The sequence below is a fragment of the Stomoxys calcitrans genome, chromosome 5 (assembly GCF_963082655.1).
Source record: "Stomoxys calcitrans chromosome 5, idStoCalc2.1, whole genome shotgun sequence".
Taxonomy (NCBI): domain Eukaryota; kingdom Metazoa; phylum Arthropoda; class Insecta; order Diptera; family Muscidae; genus Stomoxys; species Stomoxys calcitrans.
Window position 1 is genome coordinate 43,451,188 of NC_081556.1, and position 19,742 is coordinate 43,470,929.

The window sequence follows — 19,742 nt, forward strand, 5'->3', positions numbered from 1 at the left end:
TAAATAACTTGCCATACCTCATTTATTAATTGCTCCTTTTGTTCAAACGTTGCAAGGCATTTCGATTGTATATCCTTTTCTAGCGCCAGTAACTCAATTGCATGCTTTCCACAAAGCTCTGAATAATTTTCTTGCATAATTTTAAGAGAATTTTTATAATCCTAAGAAAATGAAATAGAAAGAAGTCAGATAACTAGGTATGCAGAGTAGTATTGGTAAAGACGAAGTTAAGATTTGAAACTCCATGTCACATCCAAAGCTATGGAAGGTAAGATTTATCTCCCTGGAGATATAAACACTTACCACCAGAATGTGTTTCGATACAAAGCTTTCAATGAAAATATAGATATATCAAACCGGAACAGAGTGACATTAAACTGATAGTTGAATAGAAAAACATCCCTTTATCTCTATAGAATGTCATTAGGATCATAAGACCACTGCTAGTTCGCTAGTTCGTGCTGATCTAACGAGCGTGAAGATTTGTAGTTACTTAACAGTCATGTCTCAATTACTGTAGTAGCAACCATCTACCTCGTTAAATACATTATTCCTCGCTCGCAATAATATAGTCACGGAGTCAAGTCATGGATATTTAGGATTGTATAATAGAAGTATTCAGAAATTTGCCTGGTTTCCCTTAGACATAGGAACCACTTATACCCCCACAGTTTCTGGCACCATTTGTTAGATCTTCATTAACTTTAAACTTTTTTTTCACATAACCAACATGCAGGGGATATCCCCTATATATGCAGTGCATTGCGTTGGCAATTAGGAAAGTTAAGGGTTGGAGGGGGAAAGAGGGAGTAGTGTTTATTGATATTCGTTTTAAATTTCTGAACGTCAATGTCGGTGGGAAAGACATTAGCCGCAAGTCGATTCCACATACAAAAGGGTAGGGCGAAAAATGAATACTCTCGCTAATGTATGGTTCGGTCGACTGGCCAATCAATTACAAACGGGTGTGAGTTCCTGGCAAGTCAGGGATAAGAAGATGAAAATCTCTGGAACACACGCCATGAAAATAAAAATAATAATAACGATAGAGCAATACCACGCTACCCACATTCCGACGAGCTCCTGCCCATATATGAGAATTATATTCCATCCTCGGCCTGATGTAGGATGTATAGATATTGATATCCGTCCTCGTCTCTACGGCATTCCACCATACCAGTGCTCCATAGGCCAGTACTGGTCTCACGATGGCCGTATACATTCAACAAATCGTCTTGGGAGTTACCCCCACTTCCTACCGAACATCCTCTTGCAGCACTAAAAAGCGCACATTGCCTTATGGTTTCTTTTCTCGGTGTTCCTCTTCCATGACAGTTTCGAATCGAGAGCTATGCCTATGTACTTTGCCTCCTTCGACATCCGCAGGGTAGCAGTCTGAACTCCGTATCTTATATCTACACGCGAAGAGCACCAGTTCCTTCTTCCCTGGGTTGGTCCTCAACTCATTTCTGGAAGCCCATCGCGACAACCTCCTCAGCGACCATTCCATGATCTCGCTGATCGTCGACAGAAATCTGCCTCGGACCGGAAGCACAACGTCGTCCGCATAAGCGATAGTCCTCGTGCCGTCCCCACCGAGATTCATCAGGATTTCATTAATCACGAGGTTCCATAGAATCGGCGAGAACACCCCTCCTTGGGGTGTTACTCTGGTTACCCGCCTTTTGACCACACTAACCGCCTTCTGACCACACTAACTGACAAAAACGTTGATATGATAGAAGTATTCGGCGGTTCCTGAATGAGAACTACACGGGTATTTTTGTATTTTTAGTACTATTTGCCTAGGCAACTTTTACCACACTAAGAAAAGTGTGGATTAAGTACATTTTCACTAGGAAAAGTGTGGGTTTAGCACACTTTTCCTTGGGAAAGGGTAGTTTAAATACTCTTCCTTAAAGAAAGTTTTGATTTAGTACTCTTCCCTAAGAAAAATGTGGTTACAGTACTCTTCCCTAGGAAAACTTCAGTCATAGAACTCTTATATAAGGAAACTGAAATTTTATGATATTTCCCTTGGAAAAGTGGGAGCGTAGTGCTCTTTTCCTTGAGAAAGGCTATTTTAAGTACTACTTTCATAAGAAAAGGGAAGCTTAAAACTATTTTCCTGAGAAAAGGTAGTTTAGGTATTCTTCCTCGGGAAAGGTTTGTTTAAAAGCATTTTCCCTTCGGAAAGTTTAGGATTAGTTCGTTACTTTGGGATAGAGTAGTTTAAGTACTCTTTCCTTGGAAAAGAGTAGTTTAGGTATTCTTAACCTGGGAAAGGGTAGTTTTGCTACTCTTTCCCTGGGAAAGGGCAGTTTAAGTACTCTTTCCCTGGGAAAGGCAGTTTAAGTACTCTTTCCCTGGGAATGGGTAGTTTAACTACTCATCCCTGGCAACGTGTGGTTTTAATATTGTATTCATTGCAGAAGGTCATTCTAATACTCTTTTCCTTAGAAAAGGGTAGTTCTAGTACTCCTTTCCTTGGGGAAGAGAAGTTCTAATAACACTTTCTTGTAAATGGGTTATCGCACAACTCTTTCTCTTGGTAATAGTGTTCCTTAAAATTTCCGCTAGGAAAGCGTAGTTTTTTAATACTCTATCCCTTGGTAAGTGCTTATTCTATAGGTTAAGTGCTTATTCTATAGGGAAAGGATTGTTTTAGTACTCTTTTCCTTAAGAAAGGAAAGTTTTATTATTGTTTTCCTTGGCGAAGGATTTCCTTCTTTCACTAGGGAAAGAATAGTTCTATTACCCTTCTCTTGAGAAGGACTATTTAAAGATAAGTTCACTAGAACTTACTTAGGACTTCACTAGAAAAGTATATTTTTTGTACTGTGGGAATGGTTAGTTTAATATCCTTTCCTTAAGAAAGCTTAGTTTTAGTAGTATGCTATCTAGTACTCTTTACTTGGGAAAGGGTAGTTTTAGTACACTTTCCTTGGTAAAGGATAGTTTTTGTAAACTTTTCCTCAAGAGAGGTCAGTTTTTAGTACTCTTTCCCCTGGAGAAACCGTAAGAAAGGCTAGTTTTAGTACTCTTTCCCTTGAAAAAGGATAGTCATACTTATTTTCTTGGAAAAGGCTTGAAAAGGGTAGTTGTTGTACACTTCCTTTGGAAAAGGGTAGCTTTAGTACTCTTTCCCTTGGGATGTATTCATTCCCTTCGGAAACACTAGTTTTAGTACTCTTTTCCTGAGAAAGGGTAGTTTTAGTACTCCTTCCCATGGGAATCAATAGTTTTATTACTCTTCCCTAGGATAACTTCAATCATAGAACTCTTATATAAGGAAACTGAAGTTGTAGTAGTATTTTCCTTGAAAAAGTGTGGGCTTAGTACTCTTTCCATTGGGAAAAGATAGTTTGACTAATGTAGTTTTAGTACTCTTTCTCTTGGAAAAAGGTAATTTTACAACTCTTTCTCATGGGAAAGGGTAGTTTTAGTACCCCTTCCCTAGGGAAAGGTTAGCATTAGCACTCATTCCCTTGGGAAAGGGCAGTTTTAGTATTCTTTCCCTTGGGAAATGGTAGTTTTAGTACTCCTTCGCTTGGAAGCTTTAGTACTATTTATCTTGAGAAAGGGTAGTTTTAGTAATCTTTCTCATGGGAAAGGGTAGTTTTACTACTCTGCATTGTGTATCAAGCGGAGATTCTTGCAATTAAGGAAGTGGTTGAATGGCTTCGATATAATGTCATTACGACGATTGGCACAAATATCTTCTCAGGCAGCCGTTAAATCCCTGGAGAACGTATGTCTGAACACAAAACCCGCCCTCGACTGTCGCAGATCTCTCAACGAGGTCACCTGTTGTGGGCGCCGGGAGATATCTCAGGGAATTGTAAAGCGGACGAGCTTGCGATACTGGGAACTACCCTACACATTCCAGCGATACTGGAATCTGTGGTTATGCCTGTAAGCTAAGTTTTCATGTAAGCTAAGTTTTCAGGATGAGGCCCGAAGGACAACGAATGATAGATGGTCACAAAGAGGGGGCTGTGAGCACTCCAACACTGTGGCCTAATCTAGACTTGAAGAGTTCTACCGCTTTGCTGTTATTGGCTAGAACAGACGTCTTAATCATTGTGTCCGCCATGAGATGTTACTTTCTAATCGGAAAACATGTTGACAGATTGAAGGTTGCCAGCAACGACTTTTGCAGAAGCTGTGAGGACATCGAAGAAGAAGAGACTATAGAACACCTTCTGTGTGTGTGTGTCCCGCACTAGCAGTCGGAAGGAGTTCCACTTTAGGTTCTCATTTCTTTGAGAACCTGTCTGATTTAGCGGATGTGAACATTCGCAAATTATTAGGCTTTTTAAAGCGATCTGGATGGTACAACGGTAGGAACTAGGAGGCATCTTCCTTCTCCTGTTCCTGTGGTATCACAATAGACGAAAATATCTAAGTGAGTCTGCCACTTAAACCTAACCTAACCCTTTCCCTTGGGGAAGAGTACCAAAACTACACTTTCCCTTGGCAAAGAGTACTAAAACTACCCTTTCCCTTGGAAAAGAGTACTAAAAGTAAGCTTTCTCTTGGGAAAGAGTACTAAAAGTAAGCTTTCCCTTGGGAAAGAGTACCAAAACTATCCTTTTCCTTGGGAAAAAATGCCTAATGCATCTAAACTAACTGTGTATTATAAAATTAGTGGAAGCCCAAATATTCCTTCTAACTCTGACCTCTTTATTGTGGGATGGATAGTTTTTTATCAATACAGAGGTTAAAAACGTACCTCTAATTCCTTCTTAAGTTTCTCAATATTTGTCACCTCCTGCATTGTTTCATCCTTGTAAGAATTGCTAATAGCATCGACTAGATCCAATATTGCCTTTACATTTGAGTCCTTTTTCAAATTAAAGATTAAAATAAAATAAAATTATTAAACATTTCTAAAGTAAATATCCACAGCCTCACCTGTATCTCTTTTAATTTCAAATCCTCTCCCGAGTCTCCTTCTCGATTTAGTTTGTCTTTGAGTTTGGCAAAGCCTTCATTCATATTTTTAATTAACTTCTCCTTCAAGGCATTAGCAGAATTTTCATCTACCAAAGAGAAATGTTTGTGAAGAATGTCCTTACCTCAATATTGGACAAACTTACCAAGTTTTTCAGTTAGTTTTTCTATTTTCATATCTTTTAGCATAGGCTCGCATTCATTATTGAATACCAAGCCCATGAGTTGATATTCTTTACCTTCCAATTGAGCGGCATGGGAAGTGTGTTTCAGGGCTTCTATTTTTTTAAGAAACTCGTTTTGTTGATCCTTTAATTGTTCTTCCAAGGACTCTAAGGTAATTTTGTCACCTGCGGTGGAGATATTTTTCTTCAAATTTGTTTTGGTCGCTGGGATTTTGTTGGCTTCAGTAACACTCGGGCGAATAGTAGTGGTGGCTAGAAAGTGATAAGGAGGAAAATAGAACTGCTAGATAAGTGAAAGAATGTATTCTTAGAAAGTCACGGGGGAAGCCGTTGCACAAAATTTCAGCCAAATCGGATAATAATTACGCACTCTGGAGGCTCAAGAAGTCAAAATCCCATATCGGTTTAAATGGCAACTGTATCATGTTAAGGATCGATTTGAACCATACATAGTTCTTAGAAGTCATAACAAAATACATCATGCAAAATTTCAGCCAAATCGGATAAGAATTACGCCCTCTAGTGGTTCAAGAAGTCAAGATTCAAAATCGGTTTATATGGCAGCTATATCAGGTTATGGACCGATTTGAACCATACTTAGCACAATTGTTGGAAGTCGTAACAGAACACTTCGTGCAAAATTTCAGCCAAATCGGATGGGAATTGTGCCCTCTAGACGCTCAAGAAGTCAAGACCCCAGATAGGTTTATATGACAGCTATATCAGGTTATGGACCGATTTCAACCATACTCAGCACAGCTGTTGGAAGTCATAATAAAAAACCTCATGCCAAATTTCAGCCAAATCGGATAAGAATTGTGCATTCTAGTGGCTCAGGAATCAAGATCTAAGATCGGTTTATATGGTAGCTATATCTAAACATGGACCCATTTACAATCCCAACCCGACCTACACTAATAAGGAGAATTTTTGCAAAATTTTAAGCGGCTTAAGCTTTCGACAGACAGATGGATAGACTTAAAATGTCATGACGATCGAGAATATAGATACTTTATGGGGTCTTAGACGAATATTTCGAGGAGTTACAAACAGAATGACGAAATTAAATAGTATACCCCATCCTATGGTGAAGGGTATAAAAGTCAATTTGTGTTTGTTTGTTTGTCGGTTTGTTTATTACCGATTACCTCGAAATTCTCTCAGATTATGAAGTTTGGTCTGGAAGGAAGCATAGGCTATATAATTTTTTGATATCGGAAAGAACTACCCAAAAATAAAAGTGGACCAATCGGGACAATAGTGGAGACAAATGAAAGGTATTCCGGAGTAGAGTACGAATTGCATCCTAAAAATTGGGTCTTAGTAACTGGGGGGCCGCCCCAGCTCTAAAACCCTCTAAAATAGGTTTATTTGACGATCATGAAAATATTGGACTCAAATGAAAGGTATTCGGGAGTAGATTACGAATATGGTCAGGAAGGATGAATAGGCTTTATAATTTGTTGATATCGGAAGAGGTGGACCCTCCCCCGTTGCCCCAAAAGCACCCCCAAAAACCAAAAGTGAACCGATAAGGATATCAAATGAAAAGTATGCGGGAGTAGATAACGAATCTGGCATACAAATTTAAGTCGAAGTATAGGGGGTTACTACACCCCCACAAAACGCCCAAAATGGGCACATTAGCCAATCACGGCTATATGGGACTCGGTTTGTTCGTTTGTTCTGTATGGACTCAAAAACGACTGAAACGATTTTCTCGAAGTTTTCAAATATTATGAAGGTTGGTCTGGAAGGAAATATAGGCTAAATAATATTTCAATATCGGAAGGGGGGCGGACTCTCCCCCTTTCCACAAAAATGACACCCAAAACCAAAAATCGACCGATGGGCACAATATGGGTATCAAATAAAAGATGTTGGAGAGTAGAATACGAATATGGTATTAAAATTTGGGTCTAAGTACCCATCGGACCGTCCCAATCACAAAACTCCCCCCAACTAACATCTTAGACGTTCATATCAATATGGGGCTTAAATGAAAGGTATTCGGGAGTAGGTTACGAATCTGGCATAGAAAATCAGATCGAAGTATAGGGTCTAAACAGATATATTAGAGTTTCATATCAATATGGGACTCAAATGAAAAGTATTCGGTAGAAGAGGGAATATGTCATACAAAATTAGGTCCAAATAATAGTAGGTCGCCCCATCCCCAAATACCCACAAATGGACATGGCTGCATGGGACTCAAATGAAAGGCATTTGAAAGTAGATTACGAATATGACATTAAAATTTGCGTTCATGTTAATGGGGCGATTTTCCTTTTAAAAATGCGGCTTAATTGACCCATTATAACAATATGATACTCAAATGAAAGGTAATTGAGAGTAGAAAACGAAATAAATATCCAATTTTGGAGCCATGTGTTTGGGAGTACGCCCTAAAGCACCGCCTAAACTGAACTTCATTTCCCACTATGACAATATGGAGCTCAAATTAACGGTATTTGGGAGTAAAGAATGAATTTGATAGCTATTTTCTAGGCAAAGTGACGCTGGCCGCCTCAACCCCCCTCAAATGAACTGTTGTTCATATTTACCGACCATGGCAATATGGGGCTCAAATTAAAGGGATTTTGGAATGCAACACGAATTTTATATCCATATTTGAGTCGAAATGTCTGAGGTGCCATCCTAAGTCTAAAAGCACTTCTCATCACCCTAATTTTTAAAAACACAAGATCTCGGTGATTGGTGATGCGATTCGTTCGAAATTTTTGTTTGCGCTCTTACAGTCGCCAAAAAACAACATGGTTTGTTGGTGACTAGTGCCTTGGGTGGCCGCCCAAAACCCTCCAAATGGATATATAGACAAAGCACGAAACTTAGAGCTCAAACTAATGATGCTAGAGAGAAATAACTCCGGCCGGAGCTAATCTTGGGAAATGTGGGAGCAATATCTAGTTATAGACCGAATTAGACCGTACTTGGCGCACTTGTTAAGAGTCATACCAAAACACCATATACAAAATTTAAGCCAAATCGGATAAAAATCGCGTCTTGTAAGGGCTCAAGAAGTAAAATCAGGAGATCGCTTTATATGGGAGCTATATCATGTTCTTGACCAATTTTAATCGTACTTGGCACAGTTGTTGGGAGTCATAACAAAACACCATCGGACAAAAATTGGGGCTTCCAGGAGCTCAGGAAGTCAAATCGGGAGATCGGTTTATATGGAAGCTATATCAGGTTATAAACCGATTTAGACCGTACTTGACTCCGTTGTTGGGATTCATAACAGAATACTATGTGCAAAATTTCAACTCAATCGGATGAAAATTAAGACTTTCAAGGGCTCAAGAAGTCAAATTGGGAGATCGGTTTATAAGGCAACTATATCAGGTTCTTAACCAATTTGAACAGTACTTGGCACAATTGTTGGAAGTCATAACAAAACACCATCGGACAAAAATTGCGGCTTCCAGGGGCTCAAGATGTCAAATCGGGAGATAGGTTTGTATGGGAGCGATATCTAAATCTGAACCCATATTGCCTATTTGCAATCCTCAACGACCAATCAATATTAAGTATCAATACTAAGTATCTGTGCAAAATTTCAAGCGGCTAGCTATACGCGTTTGACCGCTATCGTGATTTCGACAGACGGACGGACATGGCTGTCGAGACGATCCAGAATGTATATACTTTATGGGGTCTCTGATCAATTTTTCGAAGTGTTACAAACGGAATGACTAGATTAGTATACCCCCATCCTATTGTGGTTGGTATAAAAAGTAACAGTTGAGTGCGTTTTATGGGCTGCGGGCATCATTGGACCGTACTTCTTCAAAGATGATGCGAATCGTAACGTAACTGTAAATGGTGAGCGCTATCGTGAGATGATATCCAACTATTTTTTGGACTAGTATTGGACTATAATTGGACTAAGCGGATGGAGCTTTTGAGGCGCAGGCGCAAAAGGAAGAATTCACAAGGAGTTACAATAGGTCACGTGATGCTAAGGCACTAATCTTGGCGTCCTCCTCTTTCAACCTAACCTATACTAGGCCTCCGATATTCGAACCAAGTACGATTCACATTAGACCATATAAAGATATTGCTGTCATATATACCCCTCTGCCGATTTTTGGGTTTTATGCCTATAAAAGCCTTATTTCTTACCCGATATCGCTAAAGTTTGGCACATATAAATGTAGTAGGCCCCTCGAAATTCCTACGGGTAATGACTAAATTTGAATATGACTGCCATATTTAACGACCCCTATTCTCAGGTCTTGGGCCTTTAAAAGACGCATTTATTGCCCGATTTCTCTTGGTACAGCGAGTTTTGTTATGCTCCTCCTGACTTCTGTGCCAAATTTCGGGGGATTTTCTTGCAAAATTGGTCCCAAAACATACCCATTCGATAATTGGCATTCGCTGGATTCACACTCGCTGCTCGATTATTTCCGGCTGCAGGTGGTTTCGTTGGATTTGCCTTTTGTTGCAGCATATTTGATTGAGACATTGATCCATGGGTCCTTTTCCCAGGCGGATTGGTTGAGTTTGAATTCCGAGTAGGTTTAGGACTTCTCGGTGTCGAAGTATTTGATGGAGATACTTTCGAAGTCTGGTCGGAAGTATTGGGTTTTTTCAAGCTTAAGGTATTAGACTGTGTTGCAGAGGAAATTTGCGATATAAGAGAATGATTGCTTTAAAATGCTTCTTCTGAACTTACCACTTTCTTAATTCCGGTTGCTTTCGAGGCGGGATTTGTTACAGGGATCTATGGGAAAAATAAAAGTGTTTTCAAAATTCTATATAATACCATTAGGATTTTTTCTAATCAAGGGAAACACTTTCTATGTGTTCAAAGTACGTTTGAACATGAAATCATGTGCACCCATGTGCAGACATGCGTTCACGTATGCACATGACCCACTGTGCATAACGGTACATTGAAGTAAGTTCTTAATCGCTGATTCCGCCTTGACTTCATATTTGTTTACCTGGAATTGTTGCTTGTAGCTTGGAAAGTTGACCGTTTTCGCGGGGTCCAAGTGACAAGCAACAACCAAAAAAAGATCAGTCTCGCTTTTAAATCTCAAACCCGCGCATCGTATTCTCTCCCCCTCAAAGTGAACCCAAGTGAAGTGAAAAGCAAAAAAGTGATCTTACATATATACATATAAACAATCGTTAAAGAAAAGAACATTACAAACAGTGAAACAAAAATTAACAAACTCAATTTTCAGACGTGAAGAAGACACTAAGATACAACATAAACCCACAAGAAGACCCAAAATCAAAATGTGAAATAACCTACTTACCCTCTAAAATTAAATTTTCCTACTTAAAGCTAAAGTTAAAATTTCCTATCCAAAACTAAAAGTAAAATTCGCTACTTAAACTAAGAATAAATTGTGCTACTTCATCCTAAAAGAAATTAACTACTTAATGCGACATGTACAATTGTCTATCTAAATTTACCTACAACAAAAGACTGAATTCGATTTACTACTTATAAATAATGAAATGAGCAACAAACACAATAAACCATTACAACAGCATTGAATTTTAAACCTAATTCTCCCTCTGATTTTTTATTTCGAAAGGCAAAACCCTTAGTTTGACCCCAAACATTTGGTCCTTCGAGCCGGATAAGTGGTTTTTTTAAATAATTAAAAAACCAAAAATCAAAAAAATTTTTCTGTTTTGTGCCCAAAAATAATTCATTTTCATTTCAAAAGACCCAGTGACCGAAACACAAAAAAATTCGCAACAACAAAAGTGCAGTGACCCAACAATTAAAAGCAAATGAAATAGAGAAAAGTGCGAAAAAAGGGTTGGTTACACACAACCGTACATACATACACGTATGGACGGACGGCCAACACAAAAATATCAAAACACATAAAAGATCAGTTTTGGCAATTTATTAAAAACAAAATAATACACAAATCACAAATTAAAAAATATATAGCGGCTCTCAGTGTTCTTCGTTTGGTTGTGGCATTTATTTTATTGAAAATTTGATAAAATATTCCAACCAAATGAAGATCAAAACGAAATAACAAAAGAAAATAATAACCAAATTGCAAAGTGACAATTAAAGTACATAAAGACTCAAATAAAACAAAAACTAATTAAATTAACAGGGTGACCCGTGTAAAAATAAAAATAATTAATTAAATTTTAATGTGCAAAAAATTGACCCCAAAATCATTAGAAGTTGTGGTAAATCAAAAAAAGAAGTGTGCAAAAGACCCAAAAAACGTAAAGTGACCCGCACAGTGGAACAGAAGTGGAAAAAAGTGGAATTTCAAAAAAAATTATAAAAATCAAAAATTTTTAAATTGTTTAAAGAAGTTTCTTTGTGTTAAATTGAAAAAAAAGAGCTAAAAAATTGAAAAATTTAACAATTTATCGTCCAACCCAAAATTTATGTTAATTTTTTCTACATATTTTGAAAAATTTTTTTTTCTCTAAAAATCATAAATTTTTCAGTATTTTAACTTAAAAAACAAATTAGAGTGTTAAAACAGAATTATGGGTTGCTCGATAAATTTGTAAATTTTATCCCAAACTAATTCTTTCTTTTTCTATCACACATAAAATATTGTGCATTTTCAAAAAACCCCAACAAAATCAAATTCGTGCGTTCCGTGTAAAAACACAAAAACAAAAAATCTACGCTCTGGGATAAAAACGGAAAAACCCGCTACAACGGTTAAATTCCCAAAACTTCATCAAATCAAAAACACTAAAACAACAAAATCCAAGACTCTAACGACACAAAGCTACAAAAATTGCAAAAGGCGCCAACACACAATTCTGGACCCAAGCCAAGCGCCCACCTACACACACACACACATACACACACATCAAAAAAGAAGCTTCAAAGTGAGTACCATTTTGTTTTTCTATTAAAGTGCGCTTGGGTATTACGTCATACATAACCTTTTTTTCAAAAAAGGAAAAGTTCATACATTTACCCAGCGTACTTTAATATTGTTTTTGATCGTTTTCTGATTATGAATCGCTAATTCGGTTGTCTGATAAATTTTGACCCAATTAATTTTGACCCTTAGATATTTGACCCATCATCAAGACACACATTTTTTTTTTTTCTCGCATTAGGTTTTTTTTTGAAATAGATTTGATTTCTACAAATAACCAGTTTTTTTTTTTAGGACATTTTGTTGTAAAATTTTCCTTGGTTTTATGGTTTTTTGACCCTATTTAAAACATATACAAGCCAATTACAAAATGGATAAGAATTTACGCGAAAGATTTGTAAACTGTGTGGATGATTTAGTGGATTTTGAGACCGTTTACTCCGCGGCTAAGTCGGATGATAATATACATTCGTTAGAAATCACGCGGGTAGAACTCAATTCTTTATGGGATCAAATCAAGAAGGCATACTTAGATTGTAGGGATCGCATTCCGGAAAAGGATGAGACACCTATAGATAAAACTAAGCTTCGAAATAGCTACAAACAGGCACTAGAAACTTATAAACGGTGTTTAAGCTCTCTTAACGGAGAAATTTTGGCCCTTAACGAGCAACAAGATCAAGAAAAACAGGAGAGAATATCGATGACCCAACAGCGAGACACTAATGATTTTTCACCAGCTCTAAGATTGCCGCCCTGTGACACAGATGTTTTTAAAGGGGGATATCGCGAATGGCCTACCTTTAGGGATTTATTTTCAGCAATTTACATTAACAATTCAAAATTAAGTAAAGTCGAGAAGTTGTTTCACTTAACCCAGAAAACAGCAGGAGAAGCCCGCGAAATAATTTCCAATGTTCCACTGACCCATGAGGGTTTCGACATAGCGTGGAGAAATCTCGTTCATAGGTACGAAAATAAACGCATGCAGGTAAATGAGCAATTGCGAGCTCTTTTTAATTTACCTTCGGTTTCCGTTGATAGCGCGTCAACAATCCAGAAATTACAGCGCACTATAGGTAGTTGTACCCAAACTTTACAGACCCTTGAAGTAGAAACGGGGGGATGGGACCCAATCTTAGTTTATCTTGTGTCAACCAAACTACCAAGAATATTTTTAGAAGAATTCGAAAGCAGCCTAGCAGATTGTTCGTCTCTTCCATCGTGGAATCAACTAGATGTATTTTTGACCCATAAATTCAAGACCCTAGAATCAGTCGGCAATATCAAGCCACAATATTCGAGATATAATCAACCCAGATCGGAGTACGATAAGCGGGAAAAGCGAGTTAATAGTTTTCAAACAAATGTAAATCCCAATTTCAAGAACACGGGCTCAAGACCCAGCAACAACACACAATCACACTATAATGCTCAGAATAACAAACCGGTTTGTCAACTTTGTAAATCCCATCATTCTTTGCGAGAATGTCCTCAATTTCTAGAAAGGTCGATCAACGATCGAATAAACATTGTTAAGACCAGTCATCTTTGCTATAACTGCCTTTCTTCGGATCATGGAGTCAGGGAGTGTAAAAGTCGTTTTAGTTGTAGGGAATGTAGTCAACGACACCACAGTTTGATACATAAAGGCAACCAGACCCAGTACCCTACAACAGGCACACTCCAACGAGACGGAGCACGACCCAGCACAAGTGCTGCCGCTCTCAACACTTTAGTTCAACCCGGTAGACAGGAAGCACGACCTAGCACCAGTGCTACTGATCCTACCACCCTAGCTCAACCGGTTAGTGAATACGCACGCCCTAGTACCAGTGCTGCCGCTTTAACCACCCTAGTACAACCATCGGTATCGCCAAATATACAGTCCACACCTTGTTTAGAAGCACCTTGTTCAACGACTTTGACACTTCAGGAAATCAGACCCACTCCGCAACCCAAAGAGACACTTTTGTTCACAGCAATAGTTCAAATCAAATCTAGAGGACATAGATATGATGCCAGGGCAATCATCGATCCTGGGTCACAATCAACTTTCATTTCAGAGAAAATTAGAAACAAACTACAACTTCCAACAGTTAAGAATTTAATTCACGTCACAGGTTTAAGCGACGCAGTTTCTGAAACATCGACAAAAGCTTGCGTCTTCAATCTTTGCTCACGAGTAAATCCTAGTTTTGAGCTGGAGGTTTGGGCACCAGTCTTAAAGACCCTACCTTCTCATTTACCAACACACGATTTAAGGCAAAATCAATTTGGAGATTTTGCACACCTTAGTCTCGCGGACCCTCGATTCTTTGAAAGTCGACCCGTGGACATGTTAATCGGATTAGATATTGGACCCCTTATATACACAAAAGGCGGTACTATGAAATCCTGTGGATCACTTTTAGCGCAGGACACCGTTTTTGGGTGGATCATAGGAGGACCCATTACGGAAGACCCTAAATCCGACAGACAAATCACACTTTATAGTGCATCATCATTGGAAAAGATAATCACTCGCTTTTGGGAGGTGGAAGAGACCCCAAAAAAGGTTTTGAGGTCAGCAGAAGATATTTATTGCGAAAATAATTACAAAAATACAACACGACGTAATGAGGCGGGGAGATATATCGTAACTTTACCTTTTAAAAGCTGTTCAGAGATCGGTTCATCTAGGAACATCGCATTGGCACAGTTTCATAGAATGGAGAAAAAGTTGTCTAAGACCCCAGATATTAAAGCACATTATGATGCAGCCATATTAGAGTATTTGGAATTAGGACACATGAGGAAGGTAGACCCAAACAGCGTATACAAGACCCCTCACTACTACTTACCTCACCATGCAGTTATCAAACCAGATAGGGTTACCACAAAACTTAGAGTGGTTTTTAACGCATCTAGCCCAACATCAAACAAGAAAAGTCTTAATGATATCTTACATACAGGACCCATACTTCAGCAAGACCTTGTCGTACAAGTGTTGAACTGGAGATTTTTTAAGTACGTCTTCAATGCAGACGTGACAAAGATGTATCGTCAGATCTTAGTAGACCCCAATCAAACAGCATTTCAAAGGATCCTCTTTCGCAAATCAGAAAACCACCCAATTGAGGATTACGAACTCTTAACTGTTACCTTCGGCATAAATTGCGCCCCATTTTTAGCGATTAGGACCCTTCTCCAGTTAGCAGAAGACGTGAAAGATTCTCATCCGTTAGGATCAAGAATTATTAAAGAAAATTTATATGTCGATGATGTATTAGCGGGCGGACACTCCATAGAAGAAGCTACAGCAGCTAGGAAAGAATTAGCCTCCGCATTAGAATCAGCTGGTTTCAGGCTAAGAAAATGGGCGTCAAATGACACACGTTTGTTAAAGGATTTAAATGAAGACATGCTTCTTCCAATAGATTGGTTAAATATTTCCGAAGCTTCTTCGACAAAGACCCTAGGAATTCGTTGGAATATATCAGGTGATAATTTCACTTTTACGGCCCCTACAGTTGAAGAAAAGCAAATGAGCACCAAGCGAGAAGTATTATCAACGATAGCAAGGTTTTTCGACCCATGTGGATGGTTAGCGCCAGTAATTGTTGTAGCCAAGTTAATCATGCAGCAGGTTTGGCTAGATAAGGTAGAATGGGATGACTCGTTGAAGCCAGTGACTCAAATGAACTGGAATAACTTTGTGAGAGGCAGCCATTCTATAGACACTGTATCGATACCAAGATGGGTTCGGTTTACACCTGCTAGTATTGTGGAGATACATGGATTCTGCGACGCGTCAGAAAGCGCATATGCAGCCACAATTTATATACGCGTTGAACACATCGATAAAACTGTAGACACTTTTCTTCTAGCAGCCAAGACCCGAGTAGCCCCAGTTAAGAAAATCTCTCTGCCAAGGTTAGAATTATGCGGTGCAGTTATGTTGTCAAGGTTAGCAAATGCCATTGTGCCTAAGCTTCGATTATCAAAGTTTACGACCCATTTCTGGACCGACTCTACAATCGTTCTAGCCTGGCTACAAAAGCCACCATGCTCATGGAGCGCTTTCGTTGGTAACAGGGTTTCAGAGATATTAGAGAACGTCGGTGGTGAGCATTGGAAACATGTTGACTCAGAATATAATCCTGCAGATGTAGCAAGTCGTGGCTGTTCTCCTGACGACTTAATATCTCATAATTTATGGTGGACGGGACCCCAGTGGCTCAAATTGCCGCATGATCAGTGGCCGCAAGACCGAGTTAATACAGACACTAATCTTGAAGCAAAACAAGTTAAAGTATTCGCAACAGGCACTTTTGATGACCCTTTGACTCGATTTTCGTCTTTAGCTAGAGCATATCGTGTTTTGTCTTACGCAGTTAGGTTCTGGCGTAACACAGGTTCAACTAGATCCTCACTTAAAATTTCATCGCAAGAAATAACCAGCCCAGAGCTCATAGACACAAAGATGCGTCTTATAGTGGCAACTCAGAAACATTACTTCGTTGAGGAATACAGTTCTTTGACCCAAAAGAAAAGGCTTTCACCTAGAAGTAGTCTTTTACCATTCAACCCCTTCATAGATAGAAAAGGAGTAATTAGATCCAATGGTCGTTTAGTTCAATCGCCAGCTTTGACGTACAGCGAACGTCATCCAATCTTAATCCCATATGATTCGCGATTTGCACTCCTTCTAGTGGAATTTGTTCATAAAGTCTCAATGCACGGAGGCAATCAACTTATGACCCGGCTCATCCGTACGGAGTTTTGGATATTCAGATTGAAACAGTTGATCAAGAAAGTTATACACAATTGCAGAGTTTGTACCCTATATCGATTAAAGACTCAGACCCAAATTATGTCATCTCTTCCACCCGAGCGTACTACCTTATCCAGACCCTTTACGAATACAGGGGTAGATTTTGCAGGACCCTTCGGAATCAAAAGCTTAACAGCACGAGCGTGTTTAATAACCAAGGGTTATATCTGCATATTTGTTTGTTTTGCGACAAAAGCCATCCACTTAGAAGCAACAAGTGATTTATCGACTCAATCATTTCTGGCGGCATTAGCTCGTTTCATAGGAAGGAGAGGGTGCCCAGAAAAGATATATTCCGACAATGGAAAGAATTTTATAGGCGCAGCAGAAATGCTCAAGAAAGATCAGAAAGAGTTTATGAAAAGTTTACAGAGCAGCGCCATTCAGCAACATGCTCATCAGAATTTAGAGTGGAAATTTATTCCTCCAGGAGCTCCCCATATGGGGGGATTGTGGGAGGCAGGAGTTAAATCATTCAAGATACACCTTAAGAAGTCTATGCCCAAAATGAACTTCACGTTCGAAGAACTGTCAACCATATTGGCACGTATCGAGGCCTGCCTCAATTCACGACCCCTTAGTCCAGCTTCTGAAGACCCTAACGATTTAGCACCCTTGACCCCAGCTCACTTTCTTATAGGCTCTTCCCTTTTGACCCCGGCTGAACCAGACATCTCAGAGGAGGACATAACGCTTGCAAATCGGTGGAAGAGATTAAAGATTATATCCCAAAACTTTTGTCAGAGGTGGAAGTCAGAGTACTTAAATGAGCTTCACCGTAGATACAAATGGAAGTATCAGCAAGATAACATACAGGTCAATGATTTAGTTGTCATCAGGGATGAGAGATATCCCACCGAGTGGAAGTTAGGACGAGTTTTTAAAACATACCCCGGTGTTGATCAGAACACTCGAGTTGTAGATATTCGAACTTCCAATGGCATAGTCAGTCGACCCATAACTAAGATTGTCAAATTATTCTCAGACACCCCTAGCAATTCATAATCACATCAAAACACGGTACTCACGAGATTTTGGTTACAGATAATGGCCGGATATTTACCTCGCCCAGAGTCCCCACGACCCGCCAGACCCACACGCCCTCGCTTCGACCCACGGGAACCCAGGTATCGCCCCGCATCTTGGCAGTATGCCTGTGGCCTCTGCCAGGAGGACCACGCCATACGGTCATGCCCGCGGTTCCGGCAAATGACACCGTATCAGAGATACGAGACAGTTGAGAGACGGAGTTACTGTCGGAACTGTCTGGCGCGCAGCCATCTGGCCCCAGACTGCCCCGTGGTCACTGCCTGCCGAACATGCGACTACCGCCATCACACAATGCTGCATGGAGCCCCACAGCTTAGGGAGACATATGGCAGCTACAGCCCGCCCCCAATGGAGATTGCCAACCCACGGCAACTTGCAATCGAACCAGCCAACCAGATGCCCATCGTCCAAGGCCCTCCCCCGGTCGAGATACCTTACAGCCGGGCCACTGTTTTTGTACCCACGGCGATGGTGGAATTGGCACCCGAGGAGCAGGACGATTGGGCTGGGGTACGGGTACTTTTGTGCCAGGCATCGACCATCACCCGAATCGCGGCAGCCACAGTAACTCGCCTGGGGATACCAACGAGAGAGCGCAGAGGGCACCGTCTGGCAACAATAAGACTTCGGTCAAGGCATGCGTCGAGGAGGACCATGTATACCATCCGGGCGGTGGTGACCCGGGATTTGCCGCGACGACCCTATTCAGATCCCATCATTCCCGACCCCACAAGCAGCCTAAGATCCCTTTCTTTGGCAGATGCTGACCCTAGGGGCAACGAACCAATCGATGTAGAGGTAGGGGCCGATGCCTACGCCCACCTCCGGAGGAGTGGTGTTGTACAACCCGGATTGGGAGCCGTCTTCGCCCAGGAGACAGATTGGGGATACGTGTTCGTCGGCCCAGTCACCTCACAGGCGAGAAACCAAAATTAAAAAGGTAAGATGTCACTTCGTCACTTGGAGGGGGAGAATGTTCAAAGTACGTTTGAACATGAAATCATGTGCACCCATGTGCAGACATGCGTTCACGTATGCACATGACCCACTGTGCATAACGGTACATTGAAGTAAGTTCTTAATCGCTGATTCCGCCTTGACTTCATATTTGTTTACCTGGAATTGTTGCTTGTAGCTTGGAAAGTTGACCGTTTTCGCGGGGTCCAAGTGACAAGCAACAACCAAAAAAAGATCAGTCTCGCTTTTAAATCTCAAACCCGCGCATCGTATTCTCTCCCCCTCAAAGTGAACCCAAGTGAAGTGAAAAGCAAAAAAGTGATCTTACATATATACATATAAACAATCGTTAAAGAAAAGAACATTACAAACAGTGAAACAAAAATTAACAAACTCAATTTTCAGACGTGAAGAAGACACTAAGATACAACATAAACCCACAAGAAGACCCAAAATCAAAATGTGAAATAACCTACTTACCCTCTAAAATTAAATTTTCCTACTTAAAGCTAAAGTTAAAATTTCCTATCCAAAACTAAAAGTAAAATTCGCTACTTAAACTAAGAATAAATTGTGCTACTTCATCCTAAAAGAAATTAACTACTTAATGCGACATGTACAATTGTCTATCTAAATTTACCTACAACAAAAGACTGAATTCGATTTACTACTTATAAATAATGAAATGAGCAACAAACACAATAAACCATTACAACAGCATTGAATTTTAAACCTAATTCTCCCTCTGATTTTTTATTTCGAAAGGCAAAACCCTTAGTTTGACCCCAAACACTATGTATCATTATACCCTACACCACTACTGTGGTACAGGGTATTATAACTTAGTGCATTTGTTTGTAACTCCCAGAAGAAAGAGAAGGATAGGCCCATTGATAAGTACACCGATCGACTCAG

The 19,742-nt window shown here is 39.8% G+C and overlaps 2 protein-coding genes across 11 annotated transcripts in view; one reads left to right on the forward strand and one right to left on the reverse strand.

The window, feature by feature from the left end:
- The window catches only part of LOC106081054 (interaptin), a 31,548-nt gene that overhangs the window by 9,991 nt on the left and 1,815 nt on the right, over nt 1-19,742 (reverse strand). For all 4 annotated transcript variants that reach the window (XM_059369604.1, XM_059369603.1, XM_059369602.1 and 1 more), the window contains exons 3-8: nt 9,844-9,891; nt 9,525-9,777; nt 5,103-5,393; nt 4,918-5,045; nt 4,736-4,846; nt 18-161 (exon numbers count right to left, since the gene is read on the reverse strand). In XM_059369604.1, the coding sequence (XP_059225587.1) occupies nt 18-161; nt 4,736-4,846; nt 4,918-5,045; nt 5,103-5,393; nt 9,525-9,777; nt 9,844-9,891 (975 nt within the window). The remainder of the gene's footprint in view (nt 1-17; nt 162-4,735; nt 4,847-4,917; nt 5,046-5,102; nt 5,394-9,524; nt 9,778-9,843; nt 9,892-19,742) is intronic.
- Nucleotides 9,980-19,272, forward strand: LOC131997838 (uncharacterized). 7 transcript variants are annotated; one of them, XM_059369607.1, is made up of 4 exons: nt 10,784-10,950; nt 11,221-11,342; nt 11,889-12,008; nt 17,865-19,272. In XM_059369607.1, exons 2-4 carry the CDS (start codon nt 11,304-11,306, stop codon nt 18,804-18,806), a joined length of 1,101 nt encoding a protein of 366 aa, XP_059225590.1. In that variant the 5' UTR covers nt 10,784-10,950; nt 11,221-11,303; the 3' UTR covers nt 18,807-19,272. The 7 variants fall into 7 exon arrangements, with proteins under 7 accessions (XP_059225592.1, XP_059225593.1, XP_059225595.1 ...); XM_059369609.1 differs by lacking the exons at nt 10,784-10,950; nt 11,221-11,342 and adding an exon at nt 9,980-10,273; XM_059369610.1 differs by lacking the exons at nt 10,784-10,950; nt 11,221-11,342 and adding an exon at nt 9,980-10,253.